This window comes from Oratosquilla oratoria, chromosome 6 (genome assembly GCF_046742065.1).
Source record: "Oratosquilla oratoria isolate Oo_2021 chromosome 6, ASM4674206v1, whole genome shotgun sequence".
NCBI lineage: Eukaryota > Metazoa > Arthropoda > Malacostraca > Stomatopoda > Squillidae > Oratosquilla > Oratosquilla oratoria.
Window position 1 is genome coordinate 66,241,457 of NC_134782.1, and position 22,159 is coordinate 66,263,615.

The following is a 22,159-nucleotide window of genomic DNA, read 5'->3' on the forward strand; positions in this document are numbered from 1 at the left end:
GACAATAAAACCTCGGCAAGGATTTCTACAGTCATCGAAGCCTCAAGAATTGTATTCATTTCCGACGATTAGTTAGAGAACTCAAACAGGTAAGTTCTCTAACGTTCTCAGTTTGGATCATTTAATTACGACAATGGAATGGATATCTTATGTATTTTAAAGGTCATGATCTACTTCAGATTATGTATCATGGCTAATAAACGGAAGCTGAGAGATGCATGGCTGGAGATGGAGGAATTCAAGCCATGGTTAGCAAAGGTAGATGGAGATCCAACTAAAGCTTATTGTCTTACGTGTCAGAAAACCATTGCAAGCAATCTGGCGACGGTAAAAAGACACATATGTTCCGTTTAACAACTCTTAATCTTACGTATTTGCTACTTTTTCATTTTAGGCATACATGTTTGAGGCCCATTAATCGTTGACGCACGATCTTTTACTCTCCCCCATACATTATATGGTTATTTAGTATTATTTATATCCGTTCTCATTCTCACCTAATGGTTAGAAAATGGTAGCTGCAGTGAAACTACAAACTTTCCTATATTTGTACACGTTTAATTAAAGGCTAACTGGTAACCGTTCATCCACACAAGTGAGGAATCGGCGGGACCCCAGGTACGGACTACGGAGCCTCTATTTGTGACAGCGGGCTGGAAGTGAGCGTTACGGGTGAGTCCGGAAGAAGTGGATAGTTTTAGATACTTATTTTTGTGGAAGGGTGTTAATGGTCCAAACTTATGCAATATTTGAAATTAAAACATACAATATATATAGGACTCTTAGCCGTATGCGAAGAAGAAACTATACTGTAACCTTAAATTTACTATATCTCATTTTTCCTAAAACGTGCACTTGAAGAAATGGATTCAATAATTGTGTGAAGTTAGGTTAGTCGAAATGGTTAGGTTAAGTTAGTAGACCTAGGTTTGGTTAGGTTAATAGGCCTAGGTTAGCTTAGTAAACCTAGTTTAGGTTAGTAGGCCTGTCTCAGTTTAGGTTAGCAGGCCTAGGTTAAGTTGATAGGCCTTGGTTAGGTCAGTTGACTTAGGTTAGTTGACCTAGGTTAGGTTAGTAGGCCAAGCTCACCTCAACAATAACCATTTAAGATAGTGGAATTTAGGTGTACATTTGTAATACAATAATTTCTATATTCCACATTTGAACATTGGCATAATATTTATCTTGTATTCTTTTTCATTACGTAAGTCAACATTTAATATGCAGGTTACATCACAAACCAGTCTTAACTGACACAGTTCACTACACTAGGTAAATTATGTGGCTTAAAACAGAACTGAAATTTTTAAGAGTAACGAAGTGACTGTTTATTTTTGTTGAAATACAGTTTTCCATTTGCAAATAATTACTAATAAAGTAAGTATAAAGTCATGACTTGTAATTTTAGCTTAGAAACAACAACTTTGTCATGGAGATTTCACTTTAGTCTGGTTTTCCAGTAGATGTGTTCATTTACACCGAAATAGAACAAACATTTTTAAACATTGAGTAAACCCACGTACGTTTGATAAATGTACACAGAATATCACAAGGAGTGTGATATATTTCCCCCTATCCCACCTCATAAAATTAACGCATTAACTTTCCATGTTCTAGTACAAGTCCGCACAATAACTACACACTGCATTTACTCAGCTTCAGGAGGAAATCTTATGGACATGTGTTCGGTACAAGGTCAATATCGTCAGTTGAACATGTTTGATACAATAATACTGGAATGTATATGGACCATACATAATTACTTTTTGTTACTTATTGCCCTTCATACTGTTTTCATACCTTGCATTGCATAACAGTTACTGACACCAGTACCTATGCGACCATTAAATGTACATTTAGCCTACTTTGGGACAGATCTTATAATGTGCATGATACAGGACATGGCAGAACCTGTTTGATACGGTTTTCATATCTCTCTTCCTGTCCTAATGCATTGAAATAACTAACACCAGTATTTCGTGATTTCAATGTACTGTATATATATATATATATATATATATATATATATATATATATATATATATATATATATATATATATATATATATATATATACATTTTATGATTAAACAGAACATATGTTCAGGACATTCCAATTATATATTAAGGATTTGTTTCTACTCTTAATATCCATATCATAATGTTAAAAATTAGAAAGGGAAAAAAAGAGGGGGGAAAGAGATAGTTTATTGTGTTAGTCTACAGTTGACCGTTGAAATCATAATTATCCTACTGATTGGCAACGCTGCGGTGGGAGGAGCCATCATATTGGAGTGGTAGAAAAGATGCATATAGAACTTGGCAGGAATACTACAGCTTCCATGACCCTGTACTAAAACAGAATGCGAAACATTAATGTGTATATTTACTTTGTTAAAAAGTACACAAAAGTACACAAGTATCAAAATTATCGGTCTATGCATTAAATTGAAAGCAGCATTACACAAAGAGGATTGGAGGTTGAGAGTAATAGCCACGAAGATAAGAGGATAAGATTTATTACAATTCCTGATATAAAACTGATGTTTTATGAAGTGTGCACTGTATAACTTTACACACTAATCTAGGGCAAAAAAGTGTAAATTCAACTAGTCGGAGTCGGAATAGTTTTACCGATTACGACTCTGACTCCAGAGGCCCCATAATTGTTTCCGACTCAGACTTCGCAGCCCTGAGAATGAATATATATATATATATATATATATATATATATATATATATAGATATATATATATATATATATATATATATGTGCGTGTGTGCGCGCGCGTGTGTGTGTGTGTGTGTGTGTGCGCGTGCGCATGTGTGTGTATGTGCGCGCGCGCGCATGTGTGTGTGTGTGCGCGCGCGCATGTGTGTGTGCCCGCGTGTATGTGCGCACGTGTATGTGCACGCGCGCGCGTGATTTCTACTCTATGGCTGTGTGGGTGATGTCAGACTCATTCTCATTGGTGTGATCACGTGATCCTCGCTCTTCTTCTCGGGAGAACCTGGCAGCAGCAGCAGAGATGGCCGACCTGGAATATGGTGTAACGAAACCGGAGGACGTGGACGAACTGAACCAGTTCTTAGCTGAGTCCTTCTTCCCCCGCGAGCCCATGGTAGGTTCCTCGAGGAGGGTGTGTCTGTGTATGTGTGCATGTAATAATTTCCCATAACTGTTGTGATTAACCTGACATTACATAAATCGTGCTTCTGTCCTACTCTCCTTGATTCGACGTGATATGATCTTCTTTCCACCCTGAAAACGCGACCCATTTTCTTTTGTCTACTACATCTATAATACGCAGGTCTATCTAGCTGTGCAATTCACCGTGATATTAGATCACGTATTAAACTCACGATCGACAGTTATCTTCCAACGGCTGACGAAATACATATGTGCACATATGCGGCATATACGTATGTACACATAAGTATTCCACTCTTATTTTTCCTTCAGACTATGGGCCTCGAGATGACCTGGGAGGATCACCGGAAATGGGTGACGGATTCTATGGGTGTATGGGCTTCCTGTGCCGCTTCGTTCCTCGTCAGAGACAAGTCCAAAGGCAACATGATCGTCGGCGTGAAACTTTCCAAGTTTGCAGGAAGGGACAGCGGGCTAACTTTCGAAGAGGGCTTAAAGACGGCCACTGGAAAGGTAAGGAGAGACAATAGGAGAGCTGACTATCGGCGATTGTTCTTTTCCTCTTCTTAACAGCTGGGGACACAGATACAGAACATACTGATACAAAACAGGCAACAGTCCAACATTTCTTCTTGGAGAGACCCTTAGGGTTGATTCACACTATCGGTCCGGTCGCGCTCCACTCTCGCTCCGCTCTCGGTTCTGAGGTATTGAGGGTTGATTCACACTATCGGTCCGGTCGCGCTCCGCTCTCGGTTCTGAGTTATTCACACCATCGGTCCGCTCTCGTTCCCGTCATCCCCCCTCCCTCGACACCAGTAGAAGTCTTACCATCAGTTACGAAGGATGTGTGACTTTTCTGACGCCGAGTTGGCAATAATCGCTATTGCACTTGATGAAGAAGAAGAAGAAGGAAAAAAAAATAGAAAAAGAAAAAAATTGTGGGTTCATCCTATGTTGCAAGATAGGAAGACTGAAGGAGAATTTCATACTCTGTATCCTCGTCTTATTGATGATGAGAGTAAATTCCACAGCTATTTCAGAATGAACAAAGGAACATTTGAGAAAATACTATCCAAAATTGAGGATGACCTGAAATATACAAGAAGATGCTGCACTTCCTGGCACTGATGTGCTTGCACCATACGTTATAGTGGGAGATGAGGCTTTCCCGCTGAAGAGAAATTTGATGAGGCCTTACCCAGGTTCGCAGACTGAACATAAGGTAGAGAAGAGGGTTTTTAATTATAGATTATCTAGAGCCAGGAGGATAGTTGAGTGCACATTTGGTATTCTAGTGCAAACCTTCAGAAAATATTTAAGGAAACTTAAAGCTATGTCTTCTAACGTTAATGCAATCATTACACAACATGCATACTTCACAATCTGATACACCCAAATGCTGTTGCATTACCAGATACTGTTGTCATGCCTCCATCAAACACAGTACGTCCAATGAGAGGAAGAGGGGGAAATGCTACAAAGGAGGCTTTTGGCGTGAGAGAAACACTGAAAGATTATTTCAGCTCCCCAGCTGGTTCAATGCCTTGGCAAAATTATAAAATATAAGTAGACAAACAAACTTGGGTAGGAATATTTGTTGAGTGAGCTAAGGAGATGCATTTCCGCAGTGGATAATAGGCTGTTATTATACATATGGAATTTCTTTCTTCGGTTAATAATGTGTATTTTTTTTTTCTCTCAGTACCTTGGCAATATGATAAGTATGCAAACATTATTGTATAGGAAAATTGTTTAGTGAGGATAGGAAATGCATTTCCACAGTGGACATTAGGCTATTGTATGGAATTTCTTACCTTCACAACCCAGCTGCCTGCTTATTTCAACACAGCTTCTTCTTTTCGCCACGTTATCACTGTAGTGCAGCGAAGTCAGGTCATACAGCTCTGGTTTACCTTTTGGCTAATTCTATTAGCATTTCATCTGAATCCACAAAATTAAAGTAAGTTTTGTAGGTTATATTTTATTCAGTTGGTGCTTATGTATATCCTCGCTGTACGCATTGTCATTGTATCAGTGATAAATAAAAAGAAAACGTATTTTTATCATTTTTCTAACTTTCTCATGATCCCATTGTAGTGTTTCCTTTGGATTATCCATGGTTTGGTAGAACAGAATGTATAACTACTTGCTTATATGAAGGCTGAATCTCGACTGGAGTGGAGCAGGACCGTGGCAACTGAGTTCACACTGGCGCTCACAGTCCGGTCACGCTCCGCTCTCGATCCAGTAAAAATATATTTTGACGGAACCGTGACCGGAGCGAGACTGGAGCGAGAGCGCCAGTGTGAATGCTTCCATTGAAATTAATGAGACAATATTGGACCGGACCGAGAGCGGAGCGCGACCGGACCGATAGGGTGAATCAAGCCTTAGGATGACCCCCGAGGATTGTTCTTGACTATTGCGGGGCTGTGAATTTACATTCAGTGAAGCATGAGGCTATAATCAGTACTCTTCTATCCACATCTCTTGGAGTTATCTCAAAAGGACCAGGAGTATAAACATGTAGACTGAAGTCTGAATGTGTTTGTTATTATGGGGTTTACATACAATGGAGTGATTATGAGCTAGATGGCGACATCGCCAGTATCTTATCCGTCTTAAACGGGGGAGGGGGGAGTGTGTACAAAATTTAGAAGCAAAAAATTACTTCATCGCTAGACATTCCATTTCTCTGAGCACACTGACTTAAAATCTTTATTTCCTCAGCATGATTCTTATAAACTTCAGGAGTTTTTTATGTATTTTTATTGTTGACCCAACATTTCAGACGAAAATATTCCTGAACATGGTTTGTGAAATGGAGTCGGCGATCAACGTCTTTGAAGATGAAAGTGTCGATAAAGCACTTGACTTCGTGATTCTTTGTGTACACAAGGACTACGTCCGGAGAGGAATTGCCACCAAGTTAGTCGAGGTATGTTAAACGTAGTCACACTGTACCACTGAGAGGCCAAACTCTTCTTAATGAATTTATAAGTGCCCTTACTCTCCAGATTTCTGTGTCTTACCAGTCTTGGTTTTCCACGCCCCTCTCCTCCTCTTCCACCACTTCCGCCTATTCCTTCATCACCTTCTACCTCGTTCGCCCATTCTGTCATCCCTAGTCTCGTTGGAGTAAAAGTAAGGCTTTAGTTTAGTTCATACAATACCCACCATGCTTCTCTGTGGATCTGACTGGTAGTAGGTCTACTTTTCCACGGTTTTCTCACAAGAATGCTCTAGTGTTAGTTTACAACATTACCCTTTCCTAACATTGTTTTCATCCGCAGAACCATCTTCTAGCAAGGTCAGAATATTCTTTTGGGTATGAGCCCTAATTTGTGGAATGTAGTGTAACTATGTGATTTTTTTTTCCATTCCTCCCATCTCGTTCTTTGGTACCTGGCCTGATGTCTCAAGATTTCCCCAGTCCATCCACGTTTTGTGTTTTCTCTGACGGCACATGCTTCATGTAGCTATTTTCCCTGTCGCTGTTAGCACACGACCAATTCCGTTTTCTAAATGAATACAAAAACACAAAACACATACGGACAGTGAGAAAGGCGAGACGTATACACACACACACACACACTGGTGGCCAATAGTTCTGTGGACCATTTTCATTTCTGACCATGGGAGAACGGTGTTCGCGTATTTCCCTGTCAATCACGTTAGTTATATCACCAGACGTCATACTGAAGGAAGTGTAACAAAAACCGTATCAACCGTGAAAGATTTTAACTCTTTAGCTGGAAAAGGTTTTTATTTGCATGAATAAAGTCGTTTATAAGCTTCCAGAAGGCGACGGCATCAACAAAGTGGCTAAGTAATCACGGTATCAGTTTCAGTTCTTGATGGTGGCAAAAATAATTCTTTATATAATGAACGCAATTTAGATTTGCAGTCACTCACATCTGAATGTATACATATGAACTCCTCCGTTTTTATTATTATTATTGTTGTTGTTGTTGTTATTGTTATTATTATTAAATATAAGTCTTGGCCAACAGATGGCTGAGAAGCGGGGAAAGGAGCTAGGTGCCCAGATCGTCGGGGTCCAGGCAACCAATTGCATCAGCCAGAACCTCTTCAAGAAGATGGGCTACACAGTAAGGAAGGCGGTCGTCTACGGAACCTACGAGTTCGAGGGCAAGCGTGTATTCAACACTAGTCTTCAGGGAAAGACCACTTGCCTCCAGATTCTGACCAAACCCTTGTAATTTACTGGATGTCTTTGCCCAAAACGCTCTTGGGCGCCAAATAAGAAATTGCAATAAGAGTAATAACGGTACCTGGTATAGTTTTCCATCATCAAGTCGATACAAAGATGCAGCTTCCATAACAATATTATATATGGTACTCTTTTAGTTTTACATGATTCACAAAATCGCTATTTCTACCGTAACCAGTGCATGTCACCATCATAAAAGTTTAGGTCTATTAAATATAAAACCTGAATCCTCTCTTCCTGGCAGTATTCCATTTCTCACAAGATGTCTAGGTCATCCACCCCTGATAACTTGATTATTATCTTTATTGTGTGTATATGCATATATGCACAAGGAGGCAATGTCTGACTGTCGTCTCCCAGCAACGCCACCTGGGTGACGCCAACGACAGTGGCGATGCAACGACAGGTCTATCAAGCCGGTTGTGGATAATTAGTGGATAACACCTGTTTTTACAAAGGCTGAGCATGCCGACAGGAGACCTTTTGGTCCATAACTAGGTCGGATGCTACGACACTGACCCAGGGACAGAAATAGCTCACGAGATAGAGGACCTCAGTATTAAGTTAGGTGGTAGGTGAGGAGCCGACACCAAGAGGCGCTGAGTAGCTGCGGCCGAGGCCGTCACCTGTGCTGCATGCGCTTGGATTGTTGGGTCAGGTAACAATCACTTCTAGGAATCGGATAGGAGAGCAGGATTCGAATCCAGCACGACTACGATGACGTCACCAGCACACTAGTATCAATTTAGGTACCTTCAATACAGGAGCCTCATGGAAAAACATCATTGGCGAACTCAGGAAATGAGGATCCTCCATTCATCAAGTATTACAAGAGAGATGATGTGGTGACCGGGGCGACTGAAGAAGGCTGACAGGTCGACATAGATCTACCAGGCGGCGAGAAGGGTGAGAAATGGAGACACACACGCTGATCGATAGTTCTGTAGACCGTTTTCTTTTCTCATAATGGGAGAACAGTATTCGCCAGTTTCTTCTGTTGGACTTCTGGAAGAAGTATGATGCCTCTGCGCGGTACATAAGCTCTGTACGATCATTCAGCATCCAACTCATAACCTGTTTTACATGCACCTTTATTTCTAGCTTCTTTTGAAAGTGCCATTTCTCCCGTCTCTATTCATACTATACGAGTTCAAATGACTTCCAATATTGACATTTTCTTTATGGAGACCTAACTAACGTATCACTTAGTCGTTTGTACTTAGTTTTACTTATCTGCATAGTTCCATTCCTGATATCAATTGTATCTAATTTCCAATTTTTTTTTTTTTTTACACAACCACACTTGTTTCCTGTTCTTTTGTGGACTTCTTGTTTTATTTTTCCGTTGAAATTACTCCCAAAATTTCATCTGTTGTGTCTTTGTATCACTGATAAGCTTGGTTTTATTTGTCATTATAAAAAATTCCGTACCATCGTTGTTAATGTAACTTGTTTCCTACATTTTATATTTAACCAGTTTTTTTTTATCTGTGCTAGGGCGTTCTTTGCTTTAGAATATACAGTTGTTCACTTTTTCGCTGTACATTCTTAATAACTGTTCATATTTGTCATTTATTAGTTTATTAAGTTTATGTAATACCAATATTTTTCTCTGAAGTGTATAAACTCTGCATAACTTTATTTTTTAAATAAAGAACATATTTTTCCTTATCCTTATATATATATCCTAAAAAACGTAAAATTCTATTTTGAACTTTCGTTGACTTGTAGAAAGTATGTAAAAGACGTGCCACAGAAAGCTGTGGAGCGTGTTTGAATGAAATAGAGGAAATTCCGTTGAAGGCTGTCATTCTTTTTTTTTCGTGAACATGAAGATATGAGGCGCTCCATGCCAGACAGGCGAAGACGCCTATGGTTTGAGTTGTCGCTGTCCAACGTTTGACCCAATGAGGCACCTCAAAGAAAACGTATTTTTGAGGCTTGGAGGGGATGGCCGGGTACGTTAAGGTTGCGTGATGTTGCTGTGGTTCTCCAACGTGATTATGGATGAGGTGGTAAGAGAGGCAAAAACTAGAATGCTAGACAAAAATCTAGAAAATCTAAAGACCTAAAAATTGCTAGACATGAATCGGTGTGAGGAAGAGGAATGGCATAGGAAGTACACCAGTTAACCAGTAAAAGCATTATGTGAGGACTAAGTCATCATCGGTACAATATTTCATTAATTCGAGTTTTATCAAGATGTAGTTGATGAAGTTCATATGAGCGTATTGCTGTGCCAATAAAGATATCATTCTGATGTGGTCCTTTTTCAGATTCACTTGTTAGCAGTTGCCTATATCACATAAACTATATTTGTGGATGACACTGAACTTGTGGCTGATTCTGAGCAGATGCTGAAGTAGTCGGTGACTAGGCCAAGGAGCATATGCAACAGGAGAATTACGAGTGATGCGATGTACAAGGAATGATGTCATGAGGTTTTGAGAATGTGGAGAATTCTAAGTATCTGTGGTCACGTGTGACGGTGAATGGAAACGGGGATATAAATGCGTATCACAAAACAAAGCAAATTAATCTGTTTGAGAAATATTGTACGTGTTATAAGTATGGATAGAATGAGCAATGTAGAAGTGAGACAGAACAATAGTATAAAGAAATCTCAGTGCTGAGATTTTGTGGGTATATGGAAACAGCGAGTGAGGAAAGACTAACCCAGGCAATATGGAAAACAAACGTGGGTGGAGTGAGCTCAGGAGGGAGACCGACAATGTGATGGATGGACTGATTGGGGTTTTATTTTGCAGGATATCAATGCACGTTTCAATGTGAATATCGAGCGACATATAGAAATATACATAGCGAAATATAGATAGGTATAAATAGAGAAGGGGGGTTTCGCGAGAGTAATAAAAAACGAGAGTAGTGAGAGTGAGTGTTAAAGAGAGAAAGAGATTCGTTTCGTACAATTCATTGTCGTATAAAAAGAAGTTTTGTTGAAAATATCTTGGTAGTGTTATAGGAAAAATATTCTTAAACACAACGGAAGCTTCTAATTTCAACCGTGATATAACGATTGAATTGTGAAGTGCGCTTCCATAATCATACATGCACGGTAAGATGCTGCTAATCACGTGACCCTCTTTTCTTGATGGAGACAGACAGAAGAACAGACGGGGACGACAACAGCTGTTTAGGGTCTTATCTGGAGGAGGGCTCTCACCTTTTTCGCTTTCTCTCATCTTTTATCTTTAATAAGATTCAGACGATGAAGATACTGGTTTTGTTCACTACCTAATATAATTTATGAAAAAAAAAATCAATTACGTATCCATAGGTCCCGCGCGTTTTAAATTGAACATTCGATTAAACTGAATTGAATATTGGATTTTCCTTTTGTTTCAATGCGCTTTCTTTTCAAAACCAGATTAAAAATGCCTGTCAGTCATTGCCAAAACTTGTATGATTTTTTTTTTCGACACTCAGGAGGTTGTTGGAACTATAAGAAACTTTAAGCAATTGCCAATGTTGGTTTCTTCGTCCAAGTTAATGTTTTCTTCTCTCCGGAAGTGGCATTGACTGTTCAATTGCCAATAAGCTTAAATAACACATTCTTTGAACATCTAGATTTAATTGGTTTCATAAATGTATCCCCTATCCGAGAGTTTACGCCTTGACGTGGTGGATAGGCTTGAGAATCTTAATGATTACAAAAGCTATGTCGATAGAGAGAAAATCTCTGCAGGGTCACCCATATCGAACAGGTTTTGCAAGAAAGATCAGACAAAGAGCAGCTCACACAAACAGTCGCAGGACCCACTGCTAACTGGCACGTCCCTGGTGGCAAACAGGGAAATTCCCCATAGATATATGGGGTACCGTCATAATGACGGCGTGGACCATTGGGAACCCTATAGATATATCAAGCTTCATCGAATATAATGAACAGCACAAACAAAACAAAACCGGACGTTCCTGTTGGATCATCGTCTCCTAAAGGTCCAACCGCATTGCCTCATGTGCATACGGTCAGTTTGCCACCGAATGTGAGTAAGCACTGTCCAAGCATATCCAATCTTTAGACATTAAACAGTATGAATAAAATGAAGATCTATACCTACAGCGTAAGAACTCTCTCATAAGACCATAAGCTGGAGATTTTAATGGAAAAACTAGACAACATCAAGTGGGACATCGCAGGACTGAGCGAAGTCCGAAGAACGGAAGAAAACCTGATACAGTTATAAGATGGTCACCACCTGTTCTACTATAGAGGTAAGGACAAAGATAGATCTAGAGGAGTAGGATTCTTGATCAACCGAGAAATTGCTGGTAACGTAGTCAAATTCAGTAGTTTATTAGACAGGGTAGCTTGGATCGTAATTAGGCTGTGTAAAAGGTACACTCTAAAAATAGTTCAGGTTTATGCACCAACTTCACAGAGTTCAGACGATGAAATTGAATCCTTCTATGATGATTTAAGTCAGGTAATGGATCAAGAAAAAAGTAAGTACACGTTGGTAATAGGCGATTTTAATGCTAAAGTGGGGAAGAAGATGGGAGATGAGTCGTGCATTGGGAAGTTTGGAGTAGGTGAAAGAAATGACAGAAGCGAGATGTTAGTCAATTTTGCAGAGAACTACAACATGAGGATAATGAATACTTTCTTCCAAAAGCGTGTAGGTCGTAAATGGACCTGGAGAAGTCCAAATGGAACAACAAAGAACGAAATAGACTTCATATTAGGAGATGAGAGTAAGAGCGTTAGCAATGTTACGGTCATAAAGTCAACATAGGTAGTGACCATAGAATGGTAGGTTGCACAGCTAAATTCAATTTCAGAGCCGAGAGAAATAAACTAGTTTTAAAAAAGAAAATAAGCCTTGCAAAGGTTAAGGATAATAAGAAGGAATTTCAGTTAGAAATTAAAAATAGATTCGAAGCTCTAAGAACTAACGAGGACACCGTCGAAGATATGAATTTGAATTTAGTGAATATCATTAGGGAATCGGCAGAGAAAGTAGGAAGTACAAAAAGTATTAGAGAAAACAAATATTCCAAAGCTACAAATGACCTAATTAAAAGAAGGAGGACCATGCAGATCAAAAGCAGGAGAGACGAAATAGAAAGAGTAGAACTAAACAAGCTTATCAACAAAAGGCAGAGATCAGAGAAAAGAAAGAAAAACATGGATGAAATAGAGGAAACTATTCGGAAAGGTAAAAGTATTAAAGTGACCGAGCGCAGACATGCTTTAGGAAGACAGCAAATGATATGTTTGAAAGATAGAAATGGAGAAATCATTAAATGCAGAGACAGAATGGTAAAAAGAGTAGAAGAATTTTACCAAGAGCTTTACTCGTCGAAGACCGTAGTTGAGTCAGTAAATTCATCTGTAGACGTTAGTAGTGTACCAGAGATTACAAAGGAAGAAGTAGAATTTGCTCTAAAAATATGAAACGAGGAAAAGCACCTGGGGAAGATGGTATATCGATAGATCTGTTGAAAGACGCAGGGAAAGAAGTTCATATTAAGTTAGCTCAGTTGTACACCCAGTGATTAGGTCAGGAAAGTGTTCCTGAATCGTGGTACAATGCAATAGTGATTTTGCTTCATAAAAAAGGAGACCAGAAGGACCTTAGTAACTATCGACCAATTAGCTTACTATCAAATGTATATAAAGTATTCTCCAAGATCCTTACAAATAGTTTAAGTCAAGTTTTAGATGGAAACCAACCGAGAGAACAGGCAGGCTTTAGGAACGGATACTCGACTAGACCATTTGCAAGCGATGAAACAACTAATCGAAAAAACGACAGAATATAATGTACGTCTTTGTTTAGCTTTTGTAGATTACGAGAAGGCCTTCGACTCGGTAGAACAAATAGCAATACTAAACTCGCTACGCAATCAGGGTACAAACGAACAAATCGTAAGAGTTTTAGAAAAGATTTATGCGAAAGGTATCGCTATAATTCGACTACATAAAGATACAGAAAATATCAGAATCGAGAAGGGAGTACGGCAAGGCGATACAATTTCACCCAAATTATTTACAGCTTGCTTGGAAGATATTTTCAGAAGGTTAAGTTGGGAAGAAAAAGGTTTGAAGATTGATGGCGAATATTTGAACCACCTAAGATTTGTGGATAACATTATTTTTATTTCAGAAAGAGCAGAAGACTTGCAAGATATGCTGAGTGATCTGAACAAAGAAAGTTTCAAAGTAGGTTTAAAAATGAATAAGAGTAAAACCAAAGTAATGTTCAACACGAAAGTTCAAAGTAAAGAGATTATAATCGATGGTGAGAGTCTTGAAGAAGTTAAGGAGTATAATTATTTAGGCCAGATGGTGAAAGTGACGAAAGATCATGATAATGAAATAAAAAGACGTATTGCAATTGGTTGGAAAGTGTTTGGTAAGTATGATAAAATCCTGAGAGGCTCTCTACCTATAGGTTTGAAACGTAAAGTTTACAATCAATGCATTCTGCCAGCAATAATCTACGGATGTGAAACTTGGAAACTGACGAAGGCGATGGAAAGAAAGCTAAGGACGGCACAGAGGAGAATGGAGAGATCAATGATAGGAATAACGCTGAAAGACCGATAGAGAACAAGTTGGGTGAGAAAGCAGACTAGAATGAAAGATATTGTGGAGGCGGTGGAAGAGAGGAAGTGGAATTGGGCAGGTAAGTTAGCGCGAACGACTGATGAGCGATGGAGCAAGTGTGTTACTGAGTGGACGCCGCGAGATAGGAAGCGTGGAAGAGGGAGACCAGACAGGAGGTGGAGAGACGATATTGAGAAGTTTGCAGGAGTGACGTGGAAGAGGTTAGCTCGGTCGTGTGGATCATGCATTGCTATGAAGGAGGCCTTTGTTCAGCAGTGGACTCACCTGGTAGAGCCATGTCACCCTAAGTCCAGCCAGTCTGGATCAGAGAGGGACAGGCCCAAAAGTCCAAGACATATACTCCAGTCAGGTTACACGGGCAGTACTACTCGTACTATTACATATTTATGAAATGACCGGTTGAGTGCATATTTCCGTGGTGATTATACTATATATTTTTAAAAGAATAAAATAAATGGACAATAAATAGGAGACTAAGAGGACAAGCGGCCATCACGAGGCCGCTCCCCCCCCCCCCAACTGAAATAGTTCAGTGATACTCTTGTCATCTAGATTTTAGGGAATGATCTCAAATGACACAATTTTGATTACATCACTTCGATAAGAGATTAGAATGAGAACAATTCTTCACCTAAAAAGGACTTCAATCTGGACTTGAACACAGGGAGGCTAGGGGCATCAACAATATTTGGGGGCAATGAATTCCACTTCTGGATAAATGTATCCATATTGACTATAAGTTCGGCCATAGTTTTTTTTTTTTTTTGTAAAACATGTAATATCACATTTGTTTTCCACCCCAGTTTCAACTAAAATTAGTCAATAATGACCATGATATTTATGTATTTCTAAATAGAAATGTAGTAGCACATTTGTAAATAACACACTGGTACTTTCCTGAAGAGGGCTACAGTTGATAGCCGAAATATAGGATTATTCTTTTTTCGAAGTTTATTCTTTCTCCGACTGTGGGTTCCTGTGTGATATTTATGTATGCTACACGGTATTATCTACTCTAGAAGATTGCGACACTACATTTCGTAATTGCAAGAAAAATATTAATTTCACCAAGGTATAGATATTTCTAAGGATACAAGGAAAGTAAAAATAGTATTTGAACTAAATTATCTATAATATTATTATATATAACTTCATAACCCATTTTATTTCAAAAGTTATATTGATGTTCCAATTCTATTGTTTATTTCTTACATTCTTTACTTGGTGAAAGGAGACAGGAGTAAACAATCATGGCGGTGGCAAGACGTGAAGTGCTGTCTCTATATAAAGTTCTGTTGAGGGAAAGTCAGAAGTTTACGTCATATAATTTCAGGTAATAATACAACGTGATTTGTTTTGATAATTATATTTCATACCTAGGAGTTGTTCATTTGGTTTGTTATTTGGTAATATTTTGAATGAAAAGAGTGGTCCCGTGTTCGTGTAAATAGGTCTAAGGAAATTTCAGGTCATCAAACAAGATTAAATAATTGGTAACATGAATTCACACCTCATAATTACGAATCCCCCCTCCTCCGCCCTTGTTCGAGTAAAATCAAATTATCTTTGGCAAGATAAGGATGGGTGTTTGGTAGGTGTGGGATGGGTGGAGGGTAGGTGTATACCTTAGGCTTAGGAGCCCTGTTAGTACGTAGATATATAGATAATAGTTATAGTGGTCGGAATTTAAATTTCATCACGCCCACTGTTTTTTAGGGGGTGACTATCACAGGAACGAGGGTCAATTTATAGTTTCACCCAACCAATGATTTTCTGATGTAGCTGATGTGTTTCTGGTGAGATATGCAGTGTATTGATTGATGGTGTACATCATTTCCGTCGCAAATGCGTAGTTTTCAAGTAATGAAATTTTCAACTTATGCCTACATCTCCCCAACGCTCTTGGGGGACCTGAGGGAAATCGGGGTTTTTGGGTGGGGAGCATTAAATCGAGTAGTGCACATTGCAGAACAGGTCTAAAATCAACAAGAACACACAAAAGATATATGAAAATACATAAATTACACCTTTGAGGGTGGCAGTGGTGGCAGCTGACGCGGGTGTAGCTATGTTATTGTTGAGCAGCGTTAATAGCTAGGTCAGACACTAGAGGCGCCACCATCGATGACGAGCACAATAGCGCGTCATTTTAAGCGCACACCATTGGAACAGCCAAATTTACATACCGCAGGAAATTTCATTCATAAAAATGATATGTGAGTGTATTTACTACGATCATAGTAAATTCCAAACAATCACATCATCAGTTACATGTCGGTACATAAAAACATAAGATAAACATGACGGCCTGCATTCAGCAGTAAATCGAAAATTTGTTTATATTTCAGCGTGAAAAATGAGCTAAGAATTAAATCAAGTGAATTGGCAACAGACCAAAATGAACAAAACCTACTAGTCTCGCGAATTATTCTAATATCAAAACAAAGGCAAAGTGTTACGGAAGAGCTGAGAAATCAGTGGTACTAATTAGCTTTTTTTTCTATGGGGTCGGATAACAACGTACTGGTGGTATGGATCAAACTGCACTGTATTAAGTTTCTTACTATTATTGGTGTAATAGATGTATAGTTGAATTATTTGAACTATTTTCTTTAATATGTGTGATTTTCATGCAATTTGATGAAAAAAGTTGCGTTTATATCCTCTGTAATATTACGGACCACAGCTACAATTCGTCCAGCCCACCATCTTTGATCACTGGTGGTATGGATCAAACTACACTCTATTAAGTTTCTTACTATTGTGTTATTAGGGTAATAGATTGCATATAGTTGAATTATTTCAACTATTTTCTTTAAAATGTGTGATTTTCATGTAATTTGACGGTATTCGTAGCTGTGGTCGGTAGTTTTGCAGAGGATAAAAATGTAACTTCTCTGTGATCAAATTACATGGAAATTGCACATTTTAAAGAAAATAGGTTAAATAATGGAACCATATGCTAAATTTTTATATAAAATTGTGACTTTGAGTGAAAACATTGTTCGGGTTTGGTCGGCGATTAGCGAGCCCGCACATTTTGACCCGATTTCCTGGGACAAAATAGGCCCGATTTAATACCATTCAAAATGCAATATCTCGGGAACTAGGACAGCTAGATGGATAATTCAAATTGCATTGTACCTGTAGAGACTTTCTGCATCCCATGAGAACTACTTCAGCTCAAATATCAGGAATTCCATTTTCAAGTTGATTGGTTACAAAATAGGACGAGGGAGTCATATGAGAGGTACAAAGAAAAGAAAAGAGAAGTAAAGCAAAAGGTAAAGGAGGCAAAGAGGAGAGCAGATGTGAAATGGGGTAAGAGTATGGCAGAAAATTTTGAAAGTAATAAAAAGATGTTTTGGAAAGAAATTAAGAGAGGAAGAGGAGGCGAATCAAGTAGAGAAGAAAAGGTAAAAGGTGCAGATTTAGAGATGATAATGGAAGAGAAGGCAGTAAGGGGAAGATGAGCAGAATATTTTAGGGAGTTGCTAAATGTGAAGGAGGATAGGGAGGAAAGATAGCTGCAGTGGAAAATGAGAGTGATGAGTGAAGGATGAGGTGAAGGCAGTTGTTAAGATGATGAAAGCAGGTAAGGCACCTGGTCTGGATGGATGCCATGCACAATGTCTGAAAAAGGGAGGTACAGTGATGGTGGACTGCTTGGTGAGGTTATTTAATGTTTGCTGGAGAGATGGTAGAGTGCCGGAGGACTGGAGGAGTGCCTGTATAGTTCCTCTTTACAAGGGAAAAGGGGACAAGTGTGAATGTAGTAGTTTCAGAGGGATTAGCTTGTTAAGTGTAGTTGGGAAGGCTTATGGGAGGATCTTGATTGAGAGGAACAGAAGGAGTAATTGGTGAGGAACAGTGGATTTAGGACAGGTAGAGGTTGTGTAGATCAGATCTTTGTGGTAAGACAGATATGTGAGAAAGCTATAGGAAAGGGGAAGGATGTGTTTTGGGCTTTTATGGATCTGGAAAAGGCTTATGATAGGGTAGACAGAAAGGCACTGTGGGAGGTTATGCAGATCTATGGGATAGGAGGAAAGCTTCTAGGAGCTGTCAAGAGTTTTTATGAGAGTAGTAGAGCTTGTGTCAGGATTGGAAATGGAGAGAGTGAGTGGTTTGAGGTAAAGGTGGGACTTCGTCAGGGATGCGTTATGTCGCCCTGGCTATTCAACTTATACATGGATGGGGTGGTGCGAGAGGTAAATGCAAGGGTAGTGGGCAAGGGATTGGAGATGGTTAAAGAAAATGGAGAAAAGTGGGAGGTGAGTCAGCTGTTGTTTGAGGACGAATCTGCACTTGTGGCAGGATCGGAGGAGGGATTGAGGAAGTTGGTGGGAGAGTATGTGATAGAAGGAAGCTAAAGATAAATGTGGGTAAAAGTAAGGTGATGAGATGTACAAGGGGTGAAAGTGGCAGTAGACTGGAAGTGAGCATTAAGGGAGAGCGACTGGAGGAAGTGGATAGTTTTAGATACTTGGGTGCACATGTGGCAGGAAAAGGTGGAGTGAAAGTGGAGGTAGAATGTAGATTGAGAGAAGCAAGTAAATGCCTTGGTGGATTAAAGAGTGTAATGAGGAATAGACATTTGGGAATGGAATCTAAGAGGAGACTGTATGAAGGAGTGATTGTGCCAACAGCACTGTATGGGTCAGAAACATGGAACATAAGAGAGGAAGAGAGAAGGAGTTTGAATGTGTTTGAGATGAGGTGTCTGAGAAGTATGATGGGGATTACTAGGCTAGATAGAGTGAGAAATGAGGAGGTGAGGAGGAGAACAGGGGTGGAAAAGGAGCTGGGAGATAGGGTTGATGAAAGAATATTAGGATGGTTTGGACACATGGAAAGAATGAGTGAAGAAAGACTAGTAAAAGAGGTATGGAAGGCAGATGTGGAGGGAGTGAACATGAGGGGACGTCCTAGGATGAGTTGGATGGATGGGGTGAAGGGGGCTTTGGGGAAGAGGGGAATGTCTTTTGAGGAAGGATGGGAGAGGACAGAAGGCAGGTGAATGGAGAATGGTTGTATACGGATGATGTTGTGATTGCATGAGGTGGAATGGGTGGGGTGGGGTAGTATGTGTGAGCAAAATTTGACACAGCCCAAAGGGATTTCTCCCTGTCCTCTCCTTTTATGCAATGGGGGGATGGAGAGGGGGGGGTCGCCGATTTAATGAAGCGGCCTTGCTGTGTATGTGCTGTGTCTTGCGACATTGCTTCTGACCCAGGGCAGTGGACATGGTGCAGGCAGGAGGTGCTCAGATAAGAGGGAGGGTGGAGGGGTGTGGAGTGTATTCAGGGATGGAATTGGTAGAAATGATTTTATGCCTTTCCCTTTTTGGCTACCTCCCATGTAAGGGGGAAAAAGCCTTGGTATATGTATGTATGTATGTTGACCTAGTTAGCGTTACCAACGAATCACAAAATTTCTCGCTCTATCGCGTGGGTGTGCATAACTAAAATTATACCTAAGATTTGACCTGTATTTCTGAAAAGGCAGTGGCTGTTTTTATGATGAATGGTAAGAATAGTCCTCGGGCTATTCTTACGACATGGTTGATAGCACCCTCTATCTTGAAATTTTGAACCAAATTTTTACAACAACAATAACCTAACAATCCTCCCAGGAATAAATAAATATATATATATATATATATAAATATATATATATATATATATATATATATATATATATATATATATATATATATATATATATATATATATTGTGTGTGTGTAAATCTATCTTAAGTTGGTATTGATGTATGAAGATGTCTTGGAATAGACAGAAGTCTAGTTCTTACTTACATTTAATTTGGTCATGTCCCAGTAGTAGATTTCAGCTGGTATTTTCTACCTCCATGCTGACAGCAATAATCTATTGAAAAATACTGCAGCTCAGGTTTGAAACTTCTGTTAGGAGCACATTTAGTAGCTGATTGTATTGTTCTGGAGTTCCTGGTATAAAGATTTACATTATTAGACTTTTCCCAGCTGGAAATCGATTCTTTTAGAGCTGCAAATGAATCAAATTCTGCACCTGCTGCAAGTAATTTGAAATTAGTGGCAGCCATTTTGAATTTAGTTCAAAAGTTCACGATAGAGGGTGCTATCAACCATGTCGTAAGAATAGCCTGAGGACTATTCTTATGACTCGTCAAAAAAATAGCGACTGTGTTCTGAAAAAAGCTGGTCATAATTCCTCAGCGAATATATACCTTGCATAAGGGAAAAGTTGCTGAATGTTCGCTAGTCTTACAGGTGCAATTCTTATTTATATCATTTGATAGCTCTTATCATTCTGAGTATTATGAACAAGTACTGCAAATAATGGCAACATCAGTAGTGATTTTTAACAATGTAGTGTTTTTTGATGGGTGTTGCAGTGCAAAGGGACACACCCAACCTAACCCAACACAATCCAAAAATGGTAATTATAAAGATGTTTCCCAGGGAAAAGAAGAAAAGAAAAATGCCCATCTCATCACTTTCTATTCATGATTAGCTTTCTTGTTGCTCGAAGCATTGAGGGGAGGTACCACACATATCTGACAACACAGGTTATCCTTTGGGAGGTAGCCATGGCACCTGGGTGGAGAAAATATGGACGAGTGTTTCCTATTTGTTAGTGTTGATGAGTGTTCAACCAAATGTTGAAATAGAATTTGCCTCGTATTCCAGGCTGCTTCACCAACTCCTTAATGTCTCTTTGATTTGCAGGTGTGCTACTCAGCACTGCAGCTCCTGCCAAAAAAAATAAATGTTTAAAAAATCACTACCGACATTACTATTAATTTGCAGTACTTGTTTATGGGGTTCGAAATACTCTGAATGATGAGAGCTATCTGATATATAAGTAAGAAATGCATCTGTGAGACTGATAAACATCTTCATAAATATGACAAACATCTTCATAAATACCCATACTAGTTAATGCAGACCTGTGAAAAATCTATTGATAGGTGTCATTACTGTTAGTGTTTGGTAAATTAAGATGGGAATAACACTTCTGCAATGTTAAAGAATGTGACATGTACTCCTGTTATGGCAGAAATTGTCTTATTATAGTAGCCCTCTTTCCCCCTTCCCAAACAGGGCACTTTCTGATGGTTACAAACTAAGAAATAAGTACCTATATCTTACCAAAGACACAACTAGTTAAGTATTAAAAAACTCAAAATCCACTTAATTGAAATGAAGTAATTAGAGCTTATTTTTGTGGTATTATGTTTTCAGATGATTAGAATTGCATTTAATTTTGAAGAAAGTTATGTTTTCCAAAGTGGACCACCATGGTTATGAGGTGCAGACCTGTAAACACCAAGTATTCTAGTGATGTGTTGAATAACTTTCATTGGGTGGATTTTATCAATTAAGGTGATTGGATTGAGGAGATGTATTCTTATCATAATTTACCCATGGTGTTCTTTGTTACTAGTAAGAAATTTAAGTAGCCATGTAATTGATATGGCATTATGAGATATTTGTATCTGGGTCACGAATGAGTGGAGGTGGAGGTGGAGGGGGGCAGTCACCTTATAATGATGTAGTGAAATGAACCAGCACTGGCTGTCAAGCCCCACTATGGAAGATGTATCCCCTGCATTGTTGTCTTTGACCCAAGTGGTGTGACAGGACAGGGCAACCCCTTATCCACAAGGTGCTGAGATGGATGAGATGGTTGAATGTGATTTTATGTATGATGTGGGTGGGTGTTCTGCATTGTCTGTATTGGAAAATATGCTTGTGTTCTTATGTTATTTGCAAGCTGATTAGGGTTATCTTCCGTGGTTGTCTTGAGTAAATAGTATCAATGAATTTTGAGGTGAACCTGCCATTATGTTTACACTGAGCTACAGTTCTAGTTTATAGATGTAAATTTTTGTGTTTTTGGCAACTTTTGTAGTTACTTTGCTGGGCTGTAATGGTTAGATCATTCAATCAGTTCCCCCAGACCTTTCTTGCAGGATATTCTTGCCCACCATGTCAAGTTTGTAAAGAGTTGCATTGCCGACCAAGAGAGAGAAGAGTGCCAAAGGAGGAAAATCCCCCTAGTGTGGACACTGACCTTCTTTGCTGCAGGTCATCATGCTTTCCCCATCTCCACAAGGAGGTGGCTGGTTCATGATGGTTAGGTTATGTGTGAGAACATTGATTTTGTGCTCTAC

At 39.2% G+C, this 22,159-nt stretch overlaps 3 protein-coding genes across 3 annotated transcripts in view; all 3 read left to right on the forward strand.

The window, feature by feature from the left end:
• Positions 1-22,159, forward strand: part of LOC143026544 (uncharacterized) — a 339,242-nt gene that overhangs the window by 49,361 nt on the left and 267,722 nt on the right. The gene's annotated exons all lie outside the window — the stretch shown is intronic.
• LOC143026205 (uncharacterized) lies at positions 642-9,010 on the forward strand. The gene is made up of 5 exons (XM_076186230.1): positions 642-672; positions 3,009-3,122; positions 3,464-3,664; positions 5,946-6,092; positions 7,168-9,010. Exons 2-5 carry the CDS (start codon positions 3,030-3,032, stop codon positions 7,375-7,377), a joined length of 651 nt encoding a protein of 216 aa, XP_076042345.1. The 5' UTR covers positions 642-672; positions 3,009-3,029; the 3' UTR covers positions 7,378-9,010.
• bcn92 (LYR motif-containing protein bcn92) overlaps positions 15,209-22,159 on the forward strand; it is a 12,369-nt gene continuing 5,418 nt past the window's right edge. The window contains exon 1 of the mRNA XM_076187098.1: positions 15,209-15,316. Coding sequence (XP_076043213.1) covers positions 15,234-15,316 — 83 coding nt within the window. The 5' untranslated portion in view covers positions 15,209-15,233. The remainder of the gene's footprint in view (positions 15,317-22,159) is intronic.